The following is a 27,024-nucleotide window of genomic DNA, read 5'->3' on the forward strand; positions in this document are numbered from 1 at the left end:
TTTTTTTTTTTTGAGGCGGAGTCTCGCTCTGTCACCCAGGCTGGAGTGCAGTGGCACGATCTTAGCTCACTGCACCCTCCACCTCCCAGGTTCAAGCCGTTCTCCTACCTCAGCCTCACAAGTAGCTGGGATTACAGGCGCACATCACCACGCCTGGTTAATTTTTGTATTTTTAGTAGAGGTGGGATTTCACTGTGTTGGCCAGACTGGTCATGAACGCTTGACCTCAAGTGATCCGCCCACCTCAGCCTCCCAAAGTGCTAGGATTATAGGTGTAAGCCACCGCACCTGGCCTACAGTTGACTTTTAATCATGTGGTACGTGTATTTGTGCCTTTATGTTTCAGTTAGCACTTTTAATTTATATACAGTCATGCATCAGTTAATGACTGGGATGTGTTCTGAGAAATATGTCATTAGGTGATTTTGTCATTGTGCAGACATCATAGAGTATACTTCCACAAACCTATATGGTATAATCTACACATCTAGTCTGTATGGTGTATCTTGTTGCTCCTGTGCTACAAACCTGCATGGCATGTTACTGTACTGGATACTGTAGGTAACTGTAACATGATGCTATGTATTTTGTATCTAAACATAACTAAATATAGAAAACATTCAGTAAAAATATGGTACTGTAGGCCAGGCTTAGTGGCTTACTCCTATAATCCCAGTACTTTCAAAGGCCGAGGTGGGCAGATCACTTGAGCCCAAGAGCTGGAGACCAGCCTGAGCAACATAGGGAAACCCCTTCTCTACAAAAAAATTTAAAAAATTAGCCGAGCATGGTGGTGCATGCCTGTAGTCCCAGCTACTGGGGAGTCTAAGGTGGGAGGATCACTTGAGCCCAGAGGCAGTGGTTATATTGAACCATGATTGCGCCACTGCATTCCAGCCCAGGTGACAGAGTGATATATGTGGTCCACTGTTGACTGAAACATTGTTACGTGGTACATGACTACTTCAGATTTTTGCTATGTTTTAAATTTTAATTCTTACAAATGAAGACTATACCTTTGAGAAAGGAACAATAGGTAGTGCATTTTGAACATTAGGAACAATATACAGTTACTGAATCTGGATGGAGATGATTTTTGGAAAATGCAGTGTTAAAAGATGGATATACTGAGTTGCTCTTGACCGCCATAGGATGTGGTTGTACAGATGGCAAAATTTTCTAAAGATACAGCAGATCTAGATCTCTTAAATGATTGGAAATCCTTTGGGCCTTTCTGTTGGCTTCTTGATAGTAATGTTTGGCAAGAGACTGCATGCATATATATTTCTGTGTATTCAGCAGATATTACCAGTAGAAATGCAAAAATCTTAAATAGCCAGTATTTGAACCTAACACCAGAGCAAGCTGTAATTTAGTATTACTACGATATTGCCTTTTCTTTGTGTGTGTGTGTGTGTGTGTTTTCTTTTTGTAGTTGGGACTACAGGCTCACACCACTAGACTCAGCTATTTTTATTTTTTTGTAAAGACAAGGCCTTGCTATGTTGTCTTGGTTGGTCATGAACTCCTGGACTCAAGCAATCCCCCAACCTTGGCCTCCCAAAATGCTGGGATTACAGATATGAGCCACCATGCCCCTCCACCCCTTTTTCTTAACTGTAGTGGTTCTTTGCACAAGCATAGTAGACAAGAATTTTTTTATTCCTCCTGGGAACTATTTCCTCAAATTTCATGGAAACTGAATTGTCATGAGTTAAGTGGAAATTAGTCTTCTGATACTTTTTCCTTTATTTTACAAGTCCCCATCCCAGGTTTCTTACACTGAATTCCTTATCTCTGCTTCATTCTTGAAGAGGGAAATGGAAGTGGGGTTTTGGATTCTACCATGATAGAGCAGAAGACCTACAACAAGGCTAATCAGCCTTTGTTTTAGTGAAAGCCAATGAGAAGAGACCACTTCTTCCACTTACTAACAATGATTGCTCAACTAATAACTTTAGCTTTTTATTTCAATGTAAAAATTGCTGAAAACACTGAATTGGTAAAGGAAATTTCTGGATTTACATTTTAACCTGATGTTGTTCAATAAATATTTGAATATCTACCTTATGCTAGGCACAGCAATAGTCTCTGAGGAATATAACAGTAAATAAGAGCTGAGGCTGTTAATGGGAGAGAAGAACAATGTAAATGATCAAACAGAATACCATGTGGTAAGACCTGAAAGGTCCTACATGAGTTGGTCTCTGGTATACTCTCTAATCTAACCTCACCTAGTCCTCTTTCCACTCTGTCTCCACCCCAGTCACTCTGGCCTCTTGTTCTTTGAGTACAGACAACCACATTTGCAATAAGGCCTTTGCACCAGTTTCTGTTATTGCCCTGGAACTTTTTCCCCACATACGTACATGACTGTCTCCTTTCCTTCAGGACTCTACCCAAGGGTCTTCTCATCAGAAGCTCTTCTTTTGTTACCATTCTAACTGAAATAGTACCCCTACTGTCACTGTTTACTCCTTACCCTGCTTTGTTCTTAGCAAATTTTGTTATTGTCTGTCTTCTCCCTCTGTTTGTAAGCTCTGTTTCAGCATGGAGTTTGTTTTCTTTGTTGCTGAATCATTAGCACTTAGAACAGTAACGTGCACTCCATTGTTTGTTAAAGAGGTGAACACAAGAATTGCCATTATAGGGCAGGTATAGAGTGCTAAAGGACTGCATAGTATGGCCACCTAACCCAGACGTGGGGTGTCTTCAGGAAAGCCTCTGCAAAAAAGATGTATACACAGAGGGCTTAACGGATGAAGGAGAGTTGGAAAGGTGAGGGAAGTACAAGTTCATCCAGGGGCCGAGAGAGGGAGCTGAGGGCAGAAAAGGGGTGTGTGTGTGTGTGTGTGTGTGTTTGGTGGGAATAGAGGTGTATATGGCAAAAGATGAAGCTGGAATGGGGAGGGACTAGATCTTTGGGGCTTTATAAGCTAAGCCTCATTAAGGTGGTTGCTTTAGAGAAGAGATCAAAGGGTACTGGGAACTGGAAATGGGATTGGAAAAAGGATGAAAGGTTTTACTTTATGTGGGATGACATAGTTACAACTCTCTCCCCCTTCCTCCCCACACAAACACATTCCATAGTGTGTGATAAAAAGATATCATTTTACCAGAGGCAGTTTTCTCCTGGATCCTTAACACATTAGGAAATATTTTGGATGAGCATACTAGTTGAAAATCTGAAATGGATTTAAGACTTTTCTAGGAACTTAAATTTATGTAATGATGCTTCTCATTGTTAATATCTGACTTTAATTTCTTTTGGTTTGACTTCTTGCCAACATTACAACTATGTCCTTTCTTTAAAAAACAGGGTCTTATGCTTATGAGTGAAACTGACAAAACATGTGGGTGAGCAGTTCTATAAAAACTTTCTTTTTCTCAGTAACATCTTGGAGGGTACAAAGGGCTTTCACATAATCTCATTTGACACAACAACCCTGTGAAATAGATGGTATTATCTCTAATTTTCAGATGAGGGAACTGAGGTTGAGAGAGATGAACCTAATTGTATAATATCACATACAAAATTGCATCTCTCCCTGGTCTTTTGGCTCTAAACCTATTTCTCATCACATTTTTCTGATCTAAGGCTATGATTATTATTTGAAAGTCTGCTACCCCTTCTTATTGAGTAAATATTGTGTTAAGTTCTATGTGAGATGCCAAAACTAAGGGCCTGTCTCGTTTTCCAATTGCTATGGTCTTATTAAAGAAATGAGGCATTTCTTATTAAGAAATGCTTACCTAAAATAACTGAAGGGCTGAGTCAAATCTGTAATGTCTAGACAACTTACAGGGTGCTGCATGAAACTCAGAATATTAGAGAAGCTTAGTGGAGAAAAGCCTCTAAAGAAGGTAATAACTGTGTCCGAAGAAACAAATAGGGATAGGATGTGGAAGTTGAAATTTATTCCAGACAGAGAATGAAGGAAATATGTAAAGTGTACAGAAAAGAGATTTGTATGGAATGGAGAGTGTTAAATGAAAATAACTATTGATTCTTCTTTTGTACTTGGATAAAAATTGTGCATTAATGGAATTCTGGGTGTGTGTGTATGTGTGTGTGTATGTGTATGTGTGTATGTATAGGGTTATTCCTAATTTAGCTAATAAATGTGATCTTTTTGGAAATAATGGTGAAAGAAATACCTAGCCGAGTTACTTGGACTTATAGGTTATTTCCTAATTTAGCTAATAAACATGGTATTTTTGGAAATAATGCTGAAAGAAATACCTAGCCTAGTTGCTTGAAACTAGGCCTAGTTGCTTGAAACTAGGCTAAGTGCTCAAGATAGTGAACACAGGAAGAGAAGTGGTCTAGGAAAAAGATTAATGAGTTAACTATTAACATTTATGTTTACAATTTTTTTTTTTTTTTAATCAGAGAGGTCTGCTGAAATGGGGATGGTGGGTGGCGAAACTCCTTGTAGATGTTTTTACAAACTCACGTTTGAAATCTAAATAAGTTACATATCTCTTAAGAAAATATCATTCAGTTTTTGCCTGACGTGATCAATAAGATGCCACCTTTTTCTCAGATTAGCTAGTTTTAAAAGGTAAAGAAGCTTCAAGGCCTAGCTTAGAGTTTGAGTCCTTCAGCAATCTCTCTCTAATTCACTCCTTCCTAAGTCTGTTCTGGGACCCTCTCCTGTGTGTTCTCCAGCACCATATGTCCCTTTATTATGATTATATATTCATATATGCCTTCCTTTCATCTAAATGCTGTATCTGTCTTTGCCACTGCTGCATCCCGAGGGCCCAGAAATACGTATTTGTTGATGGAGTGATAGAATGAATGAATGACTTTGTGCTGTCACTGTTTATAACTGGTTGATGATTTGGTTGTCTGAAAGCATGCTCAGTGCTCTCTTCCTTTGACTAGCTTTTTTGTTTTCATCCTGTAATGTAGACTGTGTGGTAAAATATTGAGTCTAGTTTCATTGATGCAGGTAATGTAGAAGGCATCTTTTAGTAATCTTTGCTTCAAATGAGAATAATTTGTTGTGAAATAAGCCTACTAAGCTGCCTACTTGGCTGCTGAATGGTTCTTTTACCCCTAAATTAGAACAGTCTGGTCTGCCTACCAGATAAGATCTTTGGCACACATATTTCAATAAAATGAGCCCTTGTCTTGTCTTACTAGTAGTGCTGTGTGAGTTGTCCTGAGTCATTCAGTGGTAATTGAGTGCCTACTATCTATCAGACACTGTTCGCAGTACTTTAGATACTACAGGGAACAAAAAATAACCCTGTCCTCCATGAACATTGTACAAGCAGATAACAATAAACAACACTGAGCATATAAAAAGGGAAATTACATAATCTGTTAGCAGACAATAATGCTATAACTAAAAAGAAAAGGTAGAACAGTAAAGGGGAATTAGGAGTACAAGGGCAGGGGGGAAGATGAAATTTTAAATGAATAGGCCTTATTGAGATGAATTTTGAGCAAAAGTGTGAAGAAGTAGAGGAATTAGACCTGGGGGTATCTAGAGGAAGAGCATTCCAGGCAGAAGAGGAAGTCAGTGCAAAGGTCCTGAGGCAGACTGCATGATATATTGGAACTGGAGCAAGGAGGCCAGTGTGGAGCTGAGTAAGAGCAAGGGACAGAGACATAGACTATGAAATCAGAGACATAATTAGGGGCAGTGTACTGGATTAGGTAGGGCTTTGTCTGCCATTGAAAGGAATTTTGTGTTTTACTCTTAGTAAAATAGGGAGCCTTTTGAGGAAAGGAGTGCCCTGATCTGAGTTTTATTTCTAAAGACTCACTCTTCCCCTGTGTTGAGAATAGACTGTAGTAAGTCCCAAGGATCAATAGGTGAGTTGCAGAAGCTTGTGCTTACAAATTGTCAATCCCTGTGATTGTTTTAAGCACCCTGTTTAAATATGGAATAAATGTTTTTTTTGTTTTGTTTTGTTTTTTGCCTTTTGATAATTGGTTTGAATAGGACTGATAGTAGTTAAGAGATGCCAGTCTATAGATACAGAAGAGTTTTTTCTACATAGGTTCTTTCTGATTGTTCTGTGCTTTAAAAAGTGGGAGGTGGGGAGGAAGAGGGCGGGGACAGTGGTGCTGGTCTTAACAATTGGGTATTATCCAAGAAGTATAAATGAAGCTGTACAATGGGGTGCTGTCTAGAGTACTGAAAAGCATTTATGACAGAGTTCTTCCTTCTTGCTGTCACAGTACATTTTACTCACAGGAGTCACATTGAGAAATGTGATTTGTGCTCTCTATACTTTGATTAAATTTAAAGAAGACCAACTTCACAAGAAAAGTGAAAAACAAGATTTGTATCAGTCCATGAAATTGTTTTCAGCTTTTAGCCTAATAAAGTCCAACTTAACTTAATTCCTTTGTAAAGATGTGAGAACTAGATAGCTTTCCAACCATACTCAAGTCTAACCTTCCTTAATTTACTTTAATTTACTTTACTTAATTTACTTTAGGTGTTATATACGTTGACAATATTAGGCATGTCTTTACTAAAATGTAATTGACTATGCTTTCCAGAAACAAATACTATAGAAATCATGTGACTCTCCATTAATGCCTCTTTTGGAATGTGCTTCTTAAAATGTGCTCATTTATATTCCTTGCCCCCATCCTGTTCATTATTTTTAGAAGTTGGTGCATCTTCCATAAACAATCAGCAACTTTGCATGATGCTTGCTTTTGTCCCCTGTTGTAAGACTTATTTTGAAAATCTTTCTATATGGGAGTTAGAATGTAACAGTTGGTGGTCATGGATTGGTCTTTGGGCCTCCTGGAAACAAGTATAGTGATTAAGTTAGTTCCTGCAAGATGCTTCTGCCATAAATAATGCCTTTCAGTTTATTTCATTGTAGCTTAGTAGTAATGCTTGATAGTTATTACTATATAGACTAATTAATCTTATAAACTTGCATAATGTTTTGGCAGTCTCACTGTCCTAAATTTTGGTGATAAAATGGATGTGGTCTCTGAGGGGTAAAGGATTTGAGAGAAATTACATAGTGGTAAACTGTTCTAATTAAAAGCTCTCTCTCTCTCTCTCTCTCTCTCTCACACCATGCAGTCAGTGGTCATCTGGCTGCCTAATATTTCTTAACTCACTGGTAACCATTTACACACAATAACTGTACTTGAAGTTGCTATGGTTTCATTAGTAGTTTTACCTAACCTTTGTGAACTGGCTCAGGCGTATTAGTTAGGACTATTATTATTTTTATTTAAAAATAAGTTATGTTTGTCTCTTCTCCATAAAATTATTTAGAAAAGTTCAAAGAATAACCCTCTTATTATCCAATGTCAAAAAATATAATTATGTGCAAAGTAGTCTTATATGACCAAAATTAGATTCTGTCTTCCTCAGCTTATGCATCAATTTAGGGTTAAAAAATACAGTAACTGTGATTAGGACAGAATACTGCTATGTTCTTGCCAGCCTAAGAACTTTGTTAAGATTAACTTTGATAGTAAATACAGTATTGAGAATTATTAAGGAAATTATTCAGACATATTGCTTCCCTAGTTATTGTGATATTTATAAGAGTTTTTAAAAAGGTCATTCCCTTGATGTAAATTTTGTGTCAGCTGAAAGAATTGTTGGAAGAATATGTGCTGTGATTAAGATTATGGTCTGTGGGGTCAGTTAGTTTTAGATCCAACTCCTGACATTACTACTCTTTTTGACCTTGAGTAGATGGTTTATCCTTATTCTGTCTCTATCTCCTTGTCAAGGAAATGGGAACGCTAATGGACATTATCTCACAGAGTTATGGGAAGAGTACATGAGACATGGACATAATAAACTGCTTGCTGCAGTGCTGGACTCAGAATAAGTGCTACTTAGTGCCTTTGGTTATGTTATGTTCAGATTGGAACATTTCTTAAAACATTTCAGTCTCATTTACTTATTAATTACATTTAGAGTCTACTCTTTCCTGAAGGCAGTATAAACATGCAAGTTTTAAAAATATGAAATGCTAACATCTTAAGGTTACAACTAGGTTAAGTCCTGTTGATCTTCATGAAATTGAGAACTGACCATGGCAGCCTTACCGGGAAATTATGACAGAGAAAAAAATTCCATTCCTCTTGGAGGACAGAAAGTAATAAATATAGTGTATTAGTTGTGTGTGTAGGTATATAAAGAGAGGTCACACACACACACGTTTATTCTTATAATACATTAATAATAGATCTAAATTACTGACCTGCTTTCTTCCCTTCAAAATCCATAAAAAATGAAAATAGAAATGAAACCAGTGTTCTTTATAGCTCAGCTGATATATATTATTACCCAACCTCAGGAATAGGAATGATTCTTAGACAGTAAATAAAACTTACACTTATTTTTAAAAATTCAGCCTCTTAGCCAGGCACGGTAGCTCACGCCTGTAATCCCAGCATTTTGGGAGGCCATGGTGGGTGGATCACTTGAGATCAGGAGTTCGAGACCAGCCTGGCCAACATGATGAAACCCCGCCTCTACTAAAAATACAAAAATTAGCCGGGCATGGTGGCGAGTACCTGTAATCCCAGCTACTCAGGAGGCAGAGGCACGAGAATCGCTTAATCCTGGGAGGTGGAGGTTGCAGTGAGCCGAGCTTGTGCCACTGCACTCCAGCCTGGGCGACAGAGCAAGACTCTTGTCTCAAGAAAAAAAAAAAATTCAGCCTTTTTAGAACCGATCTACTTTTTATGTTTCCATAGCTGTGTAATACAGTAATGAGTGGGTTAAGGCATTGTGTGTAGAATATGTGTGGTGAACCTGTTGGACTTGAATGTAATCATTCCCTAATCTTACCACATAAAGATGGGATAAATAACCAGCACCACACCTGTGAGGAGAAATTCTGGAATGCCTCATCTTGCCTGCAGATAAAACATGTTCCTCCTTCCTTTAAGGTAAATGCAGGAATATTGTCAGTGAACAAAATCCTTTCACTAATCATTCCTGAAAAAGAATTATAGTTTGAAAATAAAAAAATACTCCTATTTTAGAACCTATAATGTGGAAGACTTATAAGGAGGTGAAAATGTAGTGGTGGATTTAAAACTACAAGATACTTAATTATAGCCATGCAGTAAGTTATACTATATATTTGTCATGCAAGAATAACATTTTTTAAGAAAACTGATACTGACATATGTATCTTTCTAATCCCTACCTTTGCTTTTTTTGTTTTCTTTTCTCTTTTATTTTTTGTAGAGATGGAGTTTCCCTATGTTGCCCAGGCTGATCTCACACTCCTGCCTCAGCCTCCCAAAGTGCTAAGATTATAGGTGTGAGCCACAAAGCTTGGCCTGGTTTCTTTTTTCTTGAAATAACCTGGAAAAAGATATGTCAAGTAGGAATAAGTTGTAAATGTTTAGAATAGATGGCAGGTAGTTAAAGTTAGAATAGTAATGTTGGGAGGCTGAATTGGGAGGATCACCTGAGACCAAGAGTTAGAGCCCGGCCTGAGCAACATAGTGAGACCCCATCTCTACATAAAAATTAAAAAAAATTAGCTGTGCTTGGTGGTGCACACCTTTAGTCCTAGCTACTCGGAAGGCTGAGGTAGGAGGATCACTTGAGCCTAGGAGTTTGAGGTTGCAGTGAATTACTATGATTGCTCCACTGCATGACAGAGCATGACCCTGTCTCTAAAAAAAAGAAAAGTAAAAGAATAGCGATGTTGAAAATGAGGTAATGAGGTGCCCTTCCCCCCAAAAAATGAGTAGTTCTTAACTTTTAGCTGTCATCATGGTACAGCTACCATTTTAAGGGAAGGGTAGCCTTCCCTTAAAAACTTAGAAAAGTCGAGCTGGGCACGGTGGCTCACGCCTGTAATCCCAGCACTTTGGGAGGCTGAGGCGGGTGGATCATGAGGTCAGGAGATCAGATAGACCATCTTGGCCAACACGGTGAAACCTCGTCTCCACTAAAAATACAAAAATTAGCTGGGCGTGGTGGTGGGTACCTGGAGTCCCAGCTACTTGGGAGGCTGAGGCGGGAGAATGGCGTGAACCTGGGAGGCGGAGGTTGCAGTGAGCTGAGATTGCACCACTGCACTCCAGCCTGGCAATAGAGTGAGACTCCGTCTCAAAAACAAAAACAAAAACCAAAAAACTTATAAAAGTCTTGTGAAGATAAGAACTTTCTTAGGGGTTCTAGATTGTTATGTAACTTTTCACTAATTTCTAGGTATTTGGTGACCCATCTCATGGGGGCAGATCTGAACAACATTGTGAAATGTCAGAAGCTCACAGATGACCATGTTCAGTTCCTTATCTACCAAATTCTCCGAGGTCTAAAGGTACAGATAATATAAGTAATAATTTTTAAAAATGAATTCTCCCTTTCTCCCCTCCTTTTAGGGCTTAAACAAACAAGTAAACAACTTTTCTAATGGAAAATTCAAACACATACAGTCACAAGTAAAGGTCATATAGTACGATAAACTGCCATGTTCACTCAGTGACAATAGTTACCGACATATGGCCAATCATGTTTCTTTTGTATTTCCCAAGCCCTGGATTATTTTAAAGCAAGTCTAGACATTATATAATACCATCCATAGATACTTCAGTATGCATATCTGAAAGATAAGGACTCTTCATTCTTACATCTAAACAATAATTTATTGATGTAATCTAATATCTGGTCAGCGTAATGTTGAGATTTTCAAAAAATCCTCAAGAAAGACTAATTTATTTGTTGGAGGGGCAGATAAACAGTGTTTTAAAATTAAACCCATCTTTGATATTTAGCCGCTTTGAGTCCTTATTGAGCTCCAGAGTGCCAACCAGAAAATAGATTAAAAGCTCAACTGAGTGGAGTCAATGGCTGTGGAAATTATAGTAATGGTAAATGTACACAATACTGATAGTTACTTATGCTGATTTCTAATCTTACTGTTAACACTAGCAGTTCTTACTGATTCATGAAAATGTGCAGCAAATATGTTATATGACAGTAGAAGGTTGGAGGTAACTTTGACTTTTTTCTCTTTTGCAGTATATACATTCAGCTGACATAATTCACAGGGTATGTATTGTGACTTTGATTACATTATTTTGGGGAAGTGGGGTGAGAGTGAAAGAATGGCATTTAGCCAAGATCCTAATCTAAACTTTAGCCATTGAAATGTTGATTGATTGCAACTTTACTGTAGGTTTAGGCTGATTAAAGAAAGAAGATGTATAGTTTTTTTCTATGTAAGGCTAACTTGGACTGGATATTGACTGTAGGATGGAGATTGTCTTTTGATAGCTGGATGAAGTCTTTTATGTCTGGATCCTCATTATTACCTGTAGGGGGAGAATTGATCATGCATCATAAAGTTGATCCTGTCTTCCCTGTATTTGCTTCCTAGGACCTAAAACCTAGTAATCTAGCTGTGAATGAAGACTGTGAGCTGAAGGTAAAATGAAGAGACAGTATTCATTGTTTGCTTTACTTTGAGATTATATGTTTGACTAAGCAGGCAAACTTTCATAGGGAGTAGATTTATGAGCCATGACTATCTGAAATTCGTATTATTTTTATTATCAGACTTTGAAATTTAAACCATTTCTGAGTAAGCTAAGTGACATTGAAAGTGGCATCACTTGTTTTTATTTTAACATAAAGTTAAATTATAAATTTAATATATTAGTCATAATAAAGGAGGATAATAGGCAAATATCAAATAAGTAGTCCCAAAGAGGTGACAACTAGATTAAATACATTTCTAAGAGGAGAAATGGCAGAAACCCACTCACTCAAAATAATTCAAATAAAAAATAAGTGAATTAATTGTTTCTAAAGAGCAAGCAGCTCTAGAACTTGTTTTGTTCTATTTCATTTTTTTAACTTAAAAATATTTCTATACATTAGAATGCACCATTTCATTTGGCAAAATTGTATTTCCACTTAACTCACATTTATGATAAAGAACATTTCTCTTTTTTTTTTCTTTTTTTTGGATGCAGTCTCGCTCTGTTGCCCAGTCTAGAGTGCAGTGGTGCGATCTTGGCTCACTGCAACCTCTGCCTCCTGGGTTCAAGCGATTCTCCTGCCTCAGCCTCCCGAGTAGCTGGGACTACAGGTGCATGCCATCACACCCGGCTAATTTTTGTATTTTTAGTAGAGATGGGATTTCACCATGTTAGCTAGGATGGTGTCGATCTCCTGACCTCGTGATCCACCTGCCTTGGCCTCTCAAAGTGCTGGGATTACAGGTGTGAGCCATTGCTCCCAGCCAAGAACATTTGGATTACTTTAAAAAGTTTATGGCCAGGTTCGGTGGCTCATGCCTGTAATCCCAGCACTTTGGGAGGCCAAGGCAGGTGGATCATGAGGTCGGGAGATAGAGACCATCTTGGCCAACACAGTGAAACCTCATGAGGCTGAGGCAGGAGAATGGCGTGAACCTGGGAGGCAGAGTTTGCAGTGAGCTGAGATTGCGCCACTGCACCCCAGCCTGGGCGACAGGGCAAGACTCCATCTCAAAAAAAAAAAAAAAAAAAAAAAAAAGTTTATTGTGTCCCTTCCTAGTCAATCCCTACCCCTCCACCCCTAACTCTGGCTCCAGGCAACTATGGATCTGCTTCTAACACTATAGATTAGGTTTATCTTTTCTGGAGTTTCATGTAAATGGAATCATATAGTGTGTATTTTTGTGTGTCTGGCCTTTGCTTGGTGTAATGATTTGGTATTGTGTGTGTCAGTGGTTTCTTCCTTTTTATTGGTAATAGTATTTTGTTTTATGAACATATCAGAATTTTTAAATCTATCCACCTGCTGATGGACATTTGCTTGAGTTTGAGGCTGTGTAAAGCAACTGTGAATGTTCATATGCAAACCTTTGTATGGACGTAAGTTCTCATTGCACTTGATTAAATACCTAGGAATGACATTTTTGTTTTGCTTTTTGTAATTTCAGTTTAAGTTCTTGCTGTATATTTACCATACATTCTAAGTATGGACCAGGAAATCTCTTTATGAAGTGCTATTTTGTTCTCCTTTTTAATAAGGCAACAGAGGTTTGTTTGTTGTTGTTTTGTTTTGTTTTCCCTGACTGTTTCTAAGTCTTAGCAGTTTGTCTGTTCCTCTTCTGCCCTTTAGATTCTGGATTTTGGACTGGCTCGGCACACAGATGATGAAATGACAGGCTACGTGGCCACTAGGTGGTACAGGGCTCCTGAGATCATGCTGAACTGGATGCATTACAACCAGACAGGTATTACTCGCCTTGGTTATTTAGGGCCTTGTTTAATTCCATGTTGGATGCATTTGGGATTCTCAGAAGTAGAGATGGTGGGAGTGGGAAGAAATGTCTTTTCTTCCCTCAGTGATCCTTTTAAAGCCTGCAAGTAAAAATATTTCACTTCCTCAGATGGGGAAGTGGGGTTTTATACACAGCTTTTAAACCTTGTGATTTAGCAATTGGGTTTTTATTTATTAAGATTTTGAATATATTCTCTGAGTACTTATACCTAAAGACAATTAGTCCATAATTTTAACCCCTCAATGTTACTTGGAAGAATCTACCATTCTACTAATAAGAAACTTGCCCCTTTTTAAACAGCTTATTTCTCTTAAGTGTGTTTTGACTTACCCCACCTTTGAACAGCCCTTTAGTCAGGTGAAGATCTTAGTAAGCTATTTATTTCTGTAAAAATTGAGTATGATTGTTGAGGCTCAGATGTCTTAAATAGTAATTTGAATATTTCACCCCTAGTTACGGTTTCATTTGTTGCCAAGAATAGTAACAGTGACATTGCATATACTTTTACTTCTTTTTAATTTTGCCAGTTGATATTTGGTCAGTGGGATGCATAATGGCCGAGCTGTTGACTGGAAGAACATTGTTTCCTGGTACAGACCGTATCCTTTAAAAAGTTTTGGATTCTTGTTTCTTATCTGTATTCCAGTGTCCATGGATGTATACTCCTTTTACTTATCTCTAGGGAAGGCTCTCTGTATTTTGCTTTTATAGTCTAGATAATGCATTATGAGGTCTTTCTTCTTACTGAGTAGCTTGCCTTGCCAAGAAAGAGGCTTCAGTTTACTTTTGTGAGTTGGAAAAATTCCTCATAAGTTGAAAAACCCATCAAATCTGTCTTCTTTTTGCAACAATCCCTTATTAATCATCCCACAGCAGTTCTGAGACCTGAGCATACTCATGAGAAACTCCAGATCCCAGTGACAGTTTTAGTCTACTTGTATAAACACTTAATGAGCACAAGATACCCGTTTATAAATGAAGGGCATCTTGCTATTATGTTTATGTATTAAAAGGGCTATGTTTGGTACCTGCAATGATATACTGCTTACTTGTTATGTTTGTTGTTTGACAACAAATAGTAAAAGCAAGAAGTGAAAAGGTTACCATGTAATGTAGTTTTGTTTTTCCAGCACAAGTTTTTCCCAGATTGCAGCCAAACCCTAATTTACTCCAAGACTTACTGTCTAATTTATGGTTTATTATAGCCCCTTTATTTTAGCTCCTTTCCTATCTGCAGTATGCTTGTTTCATGGTTCAGTATTAATGTCATGAAAAATGTGGTTTGTTGGAACTCTCATCAGTTCTACTTATGGAAGATGTTTAGGTGAGAAAGAATGTTAAAATGTATGTCTAGAATTAGTTTTGGGGATTTTTTTCTTTTTTTTATAGAATTGAGTTAACTAGCCTTCAGGTGGTTTTGGTTGGGCAATATTAGACATGCTACCTCTGATCTGTTATGCCTAGAGATCTAAAAGCCGTTTTAGTCCCTTACCTAAATAAACTCATTGAGTTTATAAACCAGAATGTCAATTCACTTGCTTACAATTTGGGATATACTTCTGTAATGGCTATGATGTTCGTGATATCTACCCACGTGTTCTAACTATCTTCTGCTAGAGAGAATGTACTTTCATTATGAGCTGAAAAAACCTCTATTTCTCAGGTAAAGCTGTTTCTTTCTCTCTGAATATTAGGATTGATACAGAGTTCAGTCTCCCTGTATTTAGCTTAACTTATTACTCCCTACCTCTGGATTTTAAATTAGTTTAATACCTGGTATTTCTCCTTTGTCCTTTGTTTCATTCACCTTATATCTGTTTCTCAGAAATTTGGTATATATATATATATATATATATATATATTACAGTCCAAGGTAAGAGAATTAGGGAGAATTCATACTTCCCCCTTTCCTCAGGTACATATCTCAGAGTCCCATCCTTGGTTTGTCCTCTGGAGTAGCTGCTGTCCTGATGCTATTCTCTGTTCCCTGCCCCCCTTCCTCTTCTTGTGTCTGTGTCTTCAGCTACCATTCAGTCAGTCACAGACCTCCATGCCGGTGTAGACACACAAGGTGGCAGAGAGGGAAAGACAGTGTAACATACAGGTTAAGCACATGCTCTGGAGCCATATTTCCTGGGTTTAGATCTTAGCTCTTTTATTTCCAGCTATGTAACTTTGAGTAAGTTTTCTAACCTCTATTTCTCTCAGTTTCCTTAACCATAAAATGATAATAATCATACATACTCACAAGGTTGTCATAAGAATTCAGCCAGATAATAACTGGAAAGTACTGAGACGAGCCTGCCAGTAAATGTTAGCCATCATCTTCAGTAATGGCCTTGCAAAACAGATTATCCCTTCACCCTCTCACTTAATTGCCTACCTATGAATCATTAATGTTTTGTTTTGTTTTTAATTCTGTGATAGGTAGGAAAGGATGGATCTCCTTGGCAGACTACTGTTAGAAAGTTTTCAAAGCAGTATGGGTCTTGTACCTTTGTGGTCCCGTCTCACAGACACCTGTCTATTCCCTGACCCTTTTAAATGCTAACTTTCTGCCTGTAGGAAATCTTCCCTTTGTGCTTAGGTCTTTTTCTTCTGTGAGCTTTAGATAAACAACCTAGTGTTTAAACTTTTTAATAAGGGATTCATTTTTTAATACATGAGAATTCATTTCAAAATTTTGGTTTTAGTTATTTAGTTTATTCTACTTGGCTCTTTTTCAGACATATGTTCTCTCCTGGATTGTAAAAGTCGAAATCAAAGGATTTTTATTTGTAATATACTTTACCTTTCTCTTGTAAGTTGCCATCTGTGTAGATAACAGCTTTTGATTGCCTGACAAGAAGAAAAGAGGAAAATGTTTCCCATTATCTTTTCCTGCCTGAACTATACGGTCACTTGTGTTCCAGCATAGTGGTTCTTAACCCTCATAGTGTGTCAGAATCACTTTGCAGAGCTTTTAAAAACTCTAGATCCCTGGAGACCATCCTAAAGACTCCATTTTGTTGTCATGGGTCAAAGCACAGTCTTCCAGTTTGCAGCTAGTGTTGAGTACAACTAGAGTTTAACCCAGTAGAATTTTAGTTTAATATTGGCTGGTCTTGAAGATGTTAGTAATCTCTATTCATTTTTTTTGAAAAGTACCAATGAGATCAGAAAGTTAATTAGAAAACATCTAGTTGAATCCCCTGTTTTTAATAGATGAGGCAACCAAGACCCAGAGAATATAATCCAAAGCTACCTGTCATGTAGGCCACAATTTCTTTTCCAATATTCTGTTCTTCACTGTTCTTCTAATTTGTAGAACTCCTCTTTTCAAAACCTTTGGAGAATGTATTGGCCTCATACCCTCTTCCTTCAGCCTGAAAGACATGCAACTGCCACTTATTTATGATTTTTAAATGCAACCTCTAGAACAAGGGTGTCCAGTCTTCTGGCTTCCGGGGGCCACATTGGAAGAAGAAATGTCCTGGGCCACACATAAAATACACTAATGATAGCTGATGAGCTTAAAAGAAATTGCAAAAAAAAAAAATCTCATAATATTTTCAGAAAGTTTACAAATTTGTGATGGGCTGCATCCAAAGCCCTTGGGCCACATGCAGCCCGCAGGCCCTGGGTTGGAAAAGTTTGCTCTAGAAGGTACTCATTGTTTGAGTGTCCAGTTTTCTCCCTGTTTTCCTTATTTATTGATCATTTTGCATTTGGAATTGGTGGTTTTGGCTTGTAAGTAAGAACTATGTACTAGAACTTTTGTGGTGTTGCAAATGTTTTATATCTGTGCTATCCAATGTTGTGGTTGTAGGCACCAGCTGCCTGTGGCTAATTATTAAGCAACTGAAATGCAGCTAGTGATGAGCAGTAATGTTGTGGAGAAGAAAAAAAAGAAATATAGCTAGTTTAACTTGGAAATTGAATTGAAAATATTTATGTGATTAAATGTATATAACATAAAATTTACCATTTTAACCTTTTTTTTTTGAGACAGTCTTGCTTTGTTGCCCACACTGGAGTGCAGTGGCATGATCTTGGCTCACTACAACCTCCGCCTCCTGGGCTCAAGCGATTCTCCTGCCTCTGCCTCCCAAGTAGCTGGGATTATAGGTGTTTACCACCATGCCTGGCTAATTTTTGTATTTTTAGTAGAGATGGGGTTTTACCGTGTTAGCCAGGCTGGTCTCAAACTCCTGGCCTCAAGTGATCCGCCCACTTTAGCCTCCCAAATTGCTAGATTACAGGCGCGAGCCACTGCACCCGGCCCCATTTTAACCATTTTAAGTATACAATTCAGTGGCATTAATTACATTCATGATGTACAATCACTACTACTACCTATTTCCAGAATTTTTTCATCACCGCAGATGGAAACACTCAGCCCATGAAACAGTAACTTCCCATTCTCCCCTCTGGTAACCTCTGTTCTTTCTGTCTCTGTGAATTTGCTTATTCTAGATATTTCATAGAAGTAGAATCATATTATACTATATTTATCCTTTTGTGTCTGGATTATTTCACTTAGTATAATGTTTTCATGGTTCTTCCATGATGTAGCATGTATCAGAATACTATTCCATTGTAAGTATTTAATATATCCCACATTTTGTTGACCTGTTCATCTGTTGGTAGACAGTTGAGTTGTTTTTACTTTTGGCTATTGTGAATAATGCTGCAGTGAACATTGTCATACAGGCATCTGTTTGAGTCCCTGCTTTTGATTCTTTCGGTTATGTACCTAGGAGTGGAATTGTTACATCATATGGTAACTCTATGTTTAACTTTCTGAAGAGCCACCAAACTCTTTTCCATAGTGGCTGCACCATTTTACATGCCCACCAGCAATGTATGAGGATTCCTGTATCTCCACACTTGTTCTTTTTTTTTTTTTAGTAGCCACCCTAGTAGTTACAAAGTGGTATCTCACTGTGGTTTTGATTTGCATTTCTCTCATGACTAATGATTTTGAGCATCTTTTCATCTGCTTATTGGCCATTTGTATGTCTTCTTTGGAGAAATGTCTGTTCAAGTCTTGCCTATTCTTAATTGGGTTGTTTGTCTTTTTGTTGTTGAGTGGTAGTTCTTTATATATCTTGGACCCTTATCAGATAAATGATTTGCAAGTATTTTCACCTATTTTGTGGGTTGTCTTTTCACTTTCTTGATAATGTCCTTTGATACATAAAACATTTTTAATTTTGATAAAGTTCCAATGTATTTTTTTCTGTCCTTGCTCATGCTTTTTTGATGTCATATTTTTAGACTGTATTGCCAAATTCAAGGTCATGAATAATTTACCCCTGTGTTTTCTACTAAGAGTTTTGTAACTACTAGGAATATAATAGGGTTTAGCTCTTATACTTAGGTCTTTGATCCATTTTGAATTAATTTTTATAGATGATGTGAGGTAGGGGCCCAACTTCATTCTTTTGCATCTGGAAGTCCAGTTATTCTAGCACCATAAAGAGACTATTACTTTCCCCATTGAATCAACATTGTACCCTAGGATTTCTCCTTTGTTTTTTGTTTCATTCACCTTTTACCTGTTTCTTAGAAATTTGGTATATATAATTAGCAATACACGTCTGGGTTTAATTCTGGACTCTCAGTTCTATTCTATTGGTTTATATATCTATCCTTATGGCAGTACCACACTGTTTTGATCACTGTAGCTTTATAGTAAGCTTTGAAATCAGGAAGTGTGAGTCTTCCAGCTTTGTTCTTCTTTTTCAAGATTGCTTTGACTATTCTGGGTCCCTTGTAATTTCATATGAATTTAACAATTGGCATTTCTGTTTCTGCAAAAAAAGGCTTTAGAATTTTGATAGGGATTGTTTCAGATTTTTAGAGCACTTTAAGTGATATTGACATCTTAACCACTATTAAGTCATCCTGTTCATGAACACAGGATCTCTTTCCATTTATTTAAGTCTTTATTTTTTTTTCAGCAGTGTTTTATAGTTTTCAGTTGTAAAGTCTTTTACCTTGGTTGAATTTTTTCCTGTGTATTTAATTTTTTTTGCTGCGATTATAAATGGAAATTCTTGGGTGTGTTCATTGTTGATATATAGAAACCAAATTAATTTTTGATTGTTGATCTTACACCCTGCAAATTTGCTCAATTTATTTATTAGCTCTAGCAGCTTTCTTCTAGATTCTTCGTGATTTTCTATATATAGGGTCATGTCATCTGCAAACAGATAGTTTTATTTCTTCCTTTCCAATTTAGATGCTTTTAATTCTTTCTCTTATCTAATGTAATGGCTCTGTCTAGAACTTCTGCTACAATGCTGAATAGCAGCAGTGAAAGTAGGCATCCTTGTCTTGTTCCTGTCTTGGGGGAAAGCTTTCAGTCTCTTCCCATTGAGTATGATGTTAGCTGTTGGTTTTTCATAAATGCCCTTTATCATGTTGGGGAAGTTCTCTTCTTTGGTAGTCCATTTCACATTGCTATAAAGGAATACCTGAAACTAGGTAATTTATCAAGAAAAGAGGTTTATTTGGCTCACAGTTGCACAGCTGTAAAAGAAGCATTGTGCCAGCATCTGCTTCTGGTCAGGACCTCAGGAAGCTTTCACGTATGGTGGTAGGGGGAACAGGCATGTCACATGTCAAAGGAGGGAGCAAAAGAGATGCCAGACTCTTTTAAACAACCAGCATTTGCATGAACTAATAGAGTGAGAACTCACTCATTAATGTGGGGAGGGAACCAAGCCATTCATGAGGGATCCAAGACCCTAACACCTTCAATCAGGCCCCACTCCAACATTGGGGATCACATTTCAACATATTTGGAGGGGACAAAACATCCAAACCCTATCACCTTCTGTTTAAAGTTTTCTGAGTATTTTTATCTGAATTTTAAATGTCATTAAAATTTTATTTAGATTACTTTTAAACTTAATTACACATGGCTAGTGGTATTGGTTTATGCATTTTTAGATCTCTTCAAGTTATCTTCCTGTTCTACCTTTTTCTTGGGTTTTGTAATTAGTCTCCTTTTTGAAAGATTATTTTGGTACTGGTTGTTAGTAATTCCTGGATTTCCTTTAAAGATATAAGAAATACTGGGGAGGGGACAAGATGGACGACTAGAAATAGCTGCAATCAGAGGCTTCCAACAAGAAGAACGAAAACGGTGAGTGAATCCTGCATCGGCAACTGAGGTATTCAGCTTCTCTCAATGGGACTGACTAGGTGGTTGGCATGACCCATGGAGAGTGAGGAAAAGCAGAGTGGAGCGACAGCCCACCTGGGAGCTGCAAAGGGCAAGGGGAGCTCCCACCCCAAGCCAAGGGAGGTGGTGAGTGATTGTGCTACCCTGCCCAGGAAATCATGCTTTTTCCAAGGATCTGTGCAACCTGTGATTCAGGAGATCCCCCTCATGAGCACACGCCACCAGGGCCTTGGGTCCCAAGCACAGAGCTGTGTAGATTCTTGGCGGCCTCTTGGCTGGAGACTACATAAGACTACTGAGTTCCTTGGGGGAGGGGTTGCTGTCATCACTGCAGCTCCAGTCTGCTGTTTTCCCCTGCTGGTGCTGGAGAGACTGGGCGGTTGGGACCCAGAAGGAATTCCCTACAGTACAGACCCTACAGTGGTGGTGGCACATCATGGCCAGACTGACTCTTTAGGCTGAACTCTGACTCATCCCCCTACACGGGGCAGGGCCTCTCTGCGGGAATTTCAGCAACTCCAGCCAGGGGTTTACAGACAGAATTCCAATCTCCCTGGTATGGAGCCCCTGGTGGGAGGGGTGGCCACAGTTTCCACAGATCAGCAGACTTAGTCTTTCCCCTTGCTGGCTCTGAGGAATCCAGGCAGTCTGGATGAGTGAGATTCCCCCCAGTGCAGCACACCGCCTCCACCAAGGGGCAGCCAGAGTGCTTTGTTAAGTGGGCCTGTGCCTCTTGACTGAATGAGACCCTTCCAACAGGGGTCGCCAGACACCTTACACAAGAGTGTTCCCACTGGCATCAGGTTGGTGCCCCTCTGGGACGGAGCTCCCAGAGGAAGGAGCAGGCAGCCATCTTTGCTGTTCTGCAGTCTCCAGTGGTGACACCTCCAGGTACAGGAGGGACCCAGGCAAATAGAGTCTGGAGTGGACCCCCAGCAAACTGCAGCAGCCCTATGGAAGAGGGGCCTGACTGTTAAAAGCAAAACAATGGAAAGCAACAACAACATCAACAAAAAGGTCCCCACCAAAACCCCTCCAAAGGTTAGCAGCCTCAAAGTTCAAAGCTAGATAAAGTCATGAAGATGAGAAATAATCAATGAAAAAACGCTGAAAACTCAAAAAGCCAGAGTGCTTCTTTTCCTCCAAATGATCACAACACTTGTCCGGCAAGGGCACAGGTATGGGCTGAGGCTGAGATGGATGAATTGACAGAAGTAGACTTCCGAAGGTGGATAATAGTGAACTTCACTGAGCTAAAGGAGCATGTTCTAACCCAATGCAAAGAAGCTAAGAACCATGATAGAACATTACAGGAGCTGTTAACCAGAATAACCAGTTTAGAAAGGAACATAAATGATGGAGCTGAAAAACACAACATGAGAACTTCATAATGCAACCACAAGTATCAGTAGCCAAATAGACCAAGTGGAGGAAAGAATTTCAGAGCTTGAAGACTATTTCGCGACAAGATTAGAGAAAAATGAAAGGAAATGAACAAAACTTCTGAGAACTATGGGATTATGTAAAAAGACTGAACCTGCGAATGATAGGGGTACCTGAAAGAATTGGGGAGAATGGAAACAAGTTGGAAAACACACTTCAGGATATCACCCAGGAGAACTTCCCCAACCTAGCAAGACAGGCCAACATTCAAATCAGGAAATCCCTAGAGAACCCCAGTAAGCTGCCCCATGAGAAGATCAACCCCAAGATACATAATCATCAGATTCTCCAAGATTGAAATGAAGGAAAAAATACTAAGGGCAGCCAGAGAGAAAGGCTAGGTCACCTACAAAGGGAAGCCCATCAGGCTAACAGTGGACCTCAGCAAAAACCCTACAAGCCAGAAGAGATTGGGGGCCAATATTCAACATTCTTAAAGAATTTCCAACCCAAAATTTCATATCTGGCCAAACTAAGCTTCGTAGTCGAAGAAGAAATAAAATCCTTTTTAGACAAGCAAATGCTGAGGGAATTCATCATCACCAGGCCTGCCTTGCAAGAGCTCCTGAAGGAAGCACTAAATATGGAACGGAAAAACTTACTGGCCACTACAAAAACACACTGTTTTCTTTTACCAGTAACACTATGAAGCAGTTACCCAACAAGTCTGCAAAATAACCAGCTAGCATCATGATGATAGGATCAAATTCACACATAAAAAATATTAACCTTAAATGTAAATGGGCTAAATGCCCCAATTAAAAAACACAGAACAGCAAGCTGGATAAAGAATCACGACCCGTCAGTATGCTGTTGTATTCAAGAGACCCATCTAACATGCAGAGACATACAAAGGCTCAAAATAAAGGGATGGAGGAAAATTTACCAAGCAAATGGAAAGCAGAAAAAGGCAGGGGTTGCAATCCTATTTTCTGACAAAACAGACTTTGAACCAGCAAATATCAAAAAAGACAAGGGCATTACATAGTGGTAAAGGGCTCAATTCAACAAGAAAAGCTAACTATCCTAAATATATATGCACCTAATACAGGAGCACCCAGATTTATAAACCAAGTTCTTAGAGATCTACAAAGAAACTTAGACTCCCATACAATAATAGTGTGAGACTTTAATACCCCACTGTCAATATTAGACAGATCGTCAAGCAGAAAATTAACAAGGATATTCAGGACTTGAACTCGGCTCTGGACCTGATAGATACCTACAGAACTCTCTATCCAGAAACAACAGGATATACATTCTTCTCAGCAGCACATCGCACTTAGGCTAAAATTGATCACATAATTGGAAGTAAAAACACTCCTCAGTAACTGCAGAAGAACTGAAAATATTACAAACAGCCTCTCACACCACAGCACAATCAAATTAGAACTCAAGATTAAGAAACTCACTCAAAACCACACAATTACATGGAAATTGGACAACCTGCTCCTGAATGACTCCTGGATAAATAATGAAATTAAGGCGGAAATCAGAAGTTCTTTGAAACCAATGAGAACAAAGAGAACATACCAGAATCTCTGGGACACAGCTAAAGCAGTGTTAAGAGAGAATTTTATAGCACTAAATGCCCACATCAAAAAGCTAGAAAGATCTCAAATTGACACCCTAACATCACAACTAAAAGAACTAGAGAACCAAGACCAAACAAACCCCAAAGCTAGCAGAGGACAAGAAATAACCAAGATCAGAGTGGAACTGAAGGAGATAGAGACACGAAAAACCCTTCCAAAAAAATCAGTGATTCCAGGATCTGGTATTTTGAACAACATAAAATAAAATAAAATAGTTAAGACTCCTAGCTAGAATAATGAAGAAAAGAAAGAAGAATCAAATAGACACAATAAAAATGATAAAGGGGATATCACCACTGACCCCACAGAAATATGAACAACTATCAGAGAATACTATAAACACCTCTATGCAAATAAACTAGAAAATCTAGAAGAAATGGATGAATCCCTGGACACATATGACCTCCCAAGACTGAACCAGGGAAATGTTAAATCTACCAATAACAAGTTCTCAAATTGAGACAGTAATAAATAGCCTACCAAGCAAGAAAAGCCCAGGACCAGACAGATTTACAGCCAAATTCTACCAGAGGTACAAAGAAGAGCTGGTACCATTTCTTCTGAAAGTATTCCAAACATACAAAAGGAGGGACTCCCGTGTAACTCATTTTATGAGGCCAGTATTATCCCAATACCAAAGCCTGCCAGAAATAAAACAGAAAAAGAAAACTTCAGGCCAGTATCCCTGATGAACATCAATGCAAAAATCCTCAGTAAAATACTGGCATACTGAATCCAGCAGCATGTCAAAAGCTTATCCATCCACCACAGTCAAGTCAGCTTCATCCTTGGGATGCAAGGCTGTTTTAACATATGCAAATCAATAAACATAATTGATCACATAAATAGAACTAAAGGCAAAAACCACATGATTATCTCAATGGATGCAGAAAAGGCCTTTAATAAAATTCATCATCCCTTCATGTTAAAAACTCTCAGTAAACTAGGTATTGATGGAACATACCTCAAAATAATAAGTCATTTAAGATAAACCCACAGCCAGTATCTTACTGAGCAGGCAAAAGCTGGAAGCATTCACCTTCAAAACTGGCACAAGGATGCCCTCTTTCCCTACTCCTATTCAACATACTATTGGAAATTCTGGCCAGCGCAATCAGGCAAAAGAAAGAAATAAAGGGTATTCAAATAGGAAGAGAGGAAGTCAAACTCTGTTTGCAGGTGACATGATCCTATATCTAGAAAACCTTGTTGTCTCAGCCCTAAAACTTCTTAAGCTGATAAGCAACTTCAGCAAAGTCTCAGGATACAAAATTAAAGTGCAAAAATCACAGCTATTCCTATACACCAACAGTAGACAAGCAGAGAGCCAAATCATGAATGAACTCTTATTCACAACTGCTAAAAGAGAATAAAATACCCAGGACTATAGCTATTAATAACAAGGGAAGTGAAGGACCTCTTCAAGGAGAACTACAAACCACTGCTGAAGGAAATCAGAGAGGACACAAACAAATGGAGAAACATTCCGTGCTCATGGATAGGAAGAATCAATATCATGAAAATGGCCATATTGCCCAAAGTAATTTATAAATTTAATGCTATTCCCATTAAACTACCATTGACATTCTTCACAGAATTAGAAAAAAACTTTAAAATTCATATGGAACCAAAAAAGAGTCTATATAGCCCAAACAATCCTAAGCAAAAAGAACAAACCTGGAGGCATCACACTACCTGACTTCAAACTATACTACGAGGCTACAGTAACCAAAACAGCATGGTACTAGTACAAAAACAGACCAATGGAACAGAATAGAGATCTCAGAAATAAAACTGCACATCTACAACCATCTGATCTTCAACAAACCTGACAAAACGAGCAATGGGGAAAGGATTCCCTATTTAATAAATGGTGCTGGGAGAACTGGCTAGCCATATGCAGAAAATTGAAACTGGACCCCTTCCTTACGCCTTATACAAAAATTAACTCAAGATGGATTAAAGACTTAAATGTAGAACCCAAAACTATAGAAACCATAGAAGAAAATCTAGGCAATATCATTAAGGACATAGGCATGGGCAAAAATTTCATGATGAAAACATCAAAAGCAATAGCAACAAAAGCAGAAACTGACAAATGGGCTTCTGCACAGCAAAAGAAACTATCATCATAGTGAACAGACAACCTACAGAATGGGAGACAATTTTTGCAATCTATCCATCTGACAGAAGTCTAATATCCAGAATCTACAAGGAACTTAAATTTACAAGAAAAAACCCCATTAAAAAGTTGGCAAAGGGCCAGGCACAGTGGCTCATGCCTGTAATCCCAGCACTTTGGGAGGCTGAGGCAGGTGGATCACGAGGTCAGGAGATCGAGATCATCCTGACTAACGTGGCGAAACCCCATCTCTACTAAAAATGCAAAAAATTTGCCAGGCGTGGTGGTGTGCACCTGTAGTCCCAGCTACTCAGGAGGCTGGGACAGGAGAATGACGTGAACACAGGAGGCAGAGCTTGCAGTGAGCCGAGATCACACCACTGCACTCCAGCCTGGGCGACACAGCAAGACTCCATCTCAAAAAAAAAAAAAAAAAAAAAAAGTTGGCAAAGGACATGAACAAACGCTTCTCAAAAGAAGACATTTATGCAGCCAACAAACATGAAAAAAAGTTCAGTGTCACTGACCATTAGAGAAATGCAAATGAAAACCACAATGAGATACTGTCTCATGCCAGTCAGAGTGGTGATTATTAAAAAGTCAAGAAACAACAGATGCTGGTGAGGCTATGGAGAAATATGAACACGTTTACACTGTTGGTAGGAATGTAAATTAGTTCAACCATTGTGGAAGACTGGTGAAATCCTCAAAGACCTAGAACCAGAAATAACATTTGACCCAGCAATCGCATTACTGGGTATATACCCAAAGGAATATAAATCATTCTGTTACAAAGATACATGCATGTGTATGTTGATTGCAGCAGTATTCACAATAGCAAAGACATGGAATCAACCCAAATGCCCATCAGTGATGGACTGGATAAAAAAACATGGTACATATACACCATGGAATACTATACAGCCATAAAAAGGAATGAGATTGTGCCCTTTGCAGGGACACTGATGGAGCTTGAAGCCATTTTCCTCAGAAAGCCAAACACCACATGTTCTCACTTACAAGTGGGAGCTGAACAATGAGAACACATGGACACATGGAGGAGAACAACACACGCTGGGGCCTGTTGATGGGGTGGGGGGCAGGCGGAGGGAACGCATCAGGATAAATAGCTAATGCATGCGGGGCTTAACACCTAGGTGATGGATTGATAGGTGGAGCAAACCACGATGGCACATATTTACCTATGTAACAAACCTGCACATCCTGCACGTGTATCTCAGAACTTTAATTTAATTTAAAAAAAAAAAGAAATACTCATTTTTGTCTTAAAGCCAATTATGTGTTATGAGATTAGAAATTACTCTTGTTTGTGACTTTGCAGAACCCTTCCATCTGGCCTAATAATAGTATTATTATTTTTTAAAGAATGAAGCCCTTTCTTAAAAGCCTAGTTGACTAGGGATATCAAGTGGACA

The 27,024-nt window shown here is 38.5% G+C and overlaps 1 protein-coding gene across 4 annotated transcripts in view; it reads left to right on the forward strand.

Annotated features, from left to right (window-relative positions):
- MAPK14 (mitogen-activated protein kinase 14) overlaps positions 1-27,024 on the forward strand; it is an 83,940-nt gene that overhangs the window by 35,259 nt on the left and 21,657 nt on the right. For all 4 annotated transcript variants that reach the window (XM_002816802.5, XM_002816801.5, XM_009241792.4 and 1 more), the window contains exons 4-8: positions 10,188-10,299; positions 11,001-11,030; positions 11,359-11,406; positions 13,092-13,206; positions 13,782-13,853. In XM_002816802.5, the coding sequence (XP_002816848.1) occupies positions 10,188-10,299; positions 11,001-11,030; positions 11,359-11,406; positions 13,092-13,206; positions 13,782-13,853 (377 nt within the window). The remainder of the gene's footprint in view (positions 1-10,187; positions 10,300-11,000; positions 11,031-11,358; positions 11,407-13,091; positions 13,207-13,781; positions 13,854-27,024) is intronic.

This window comes from Pongo abelii, chromosome 5, assembly GCF_028885655.2.
Source record: "Pongo abelii isolate AG06213 chromosome 5, NHGRI_mPonAbe1-v2.0_pri, whole genome shotgun sequence".
Lineage (NCBI taxonomy): Eukaryota > Metazoa > Chordata > Mammalia > Primates > Hominidae > Pongo > Pongo abelii.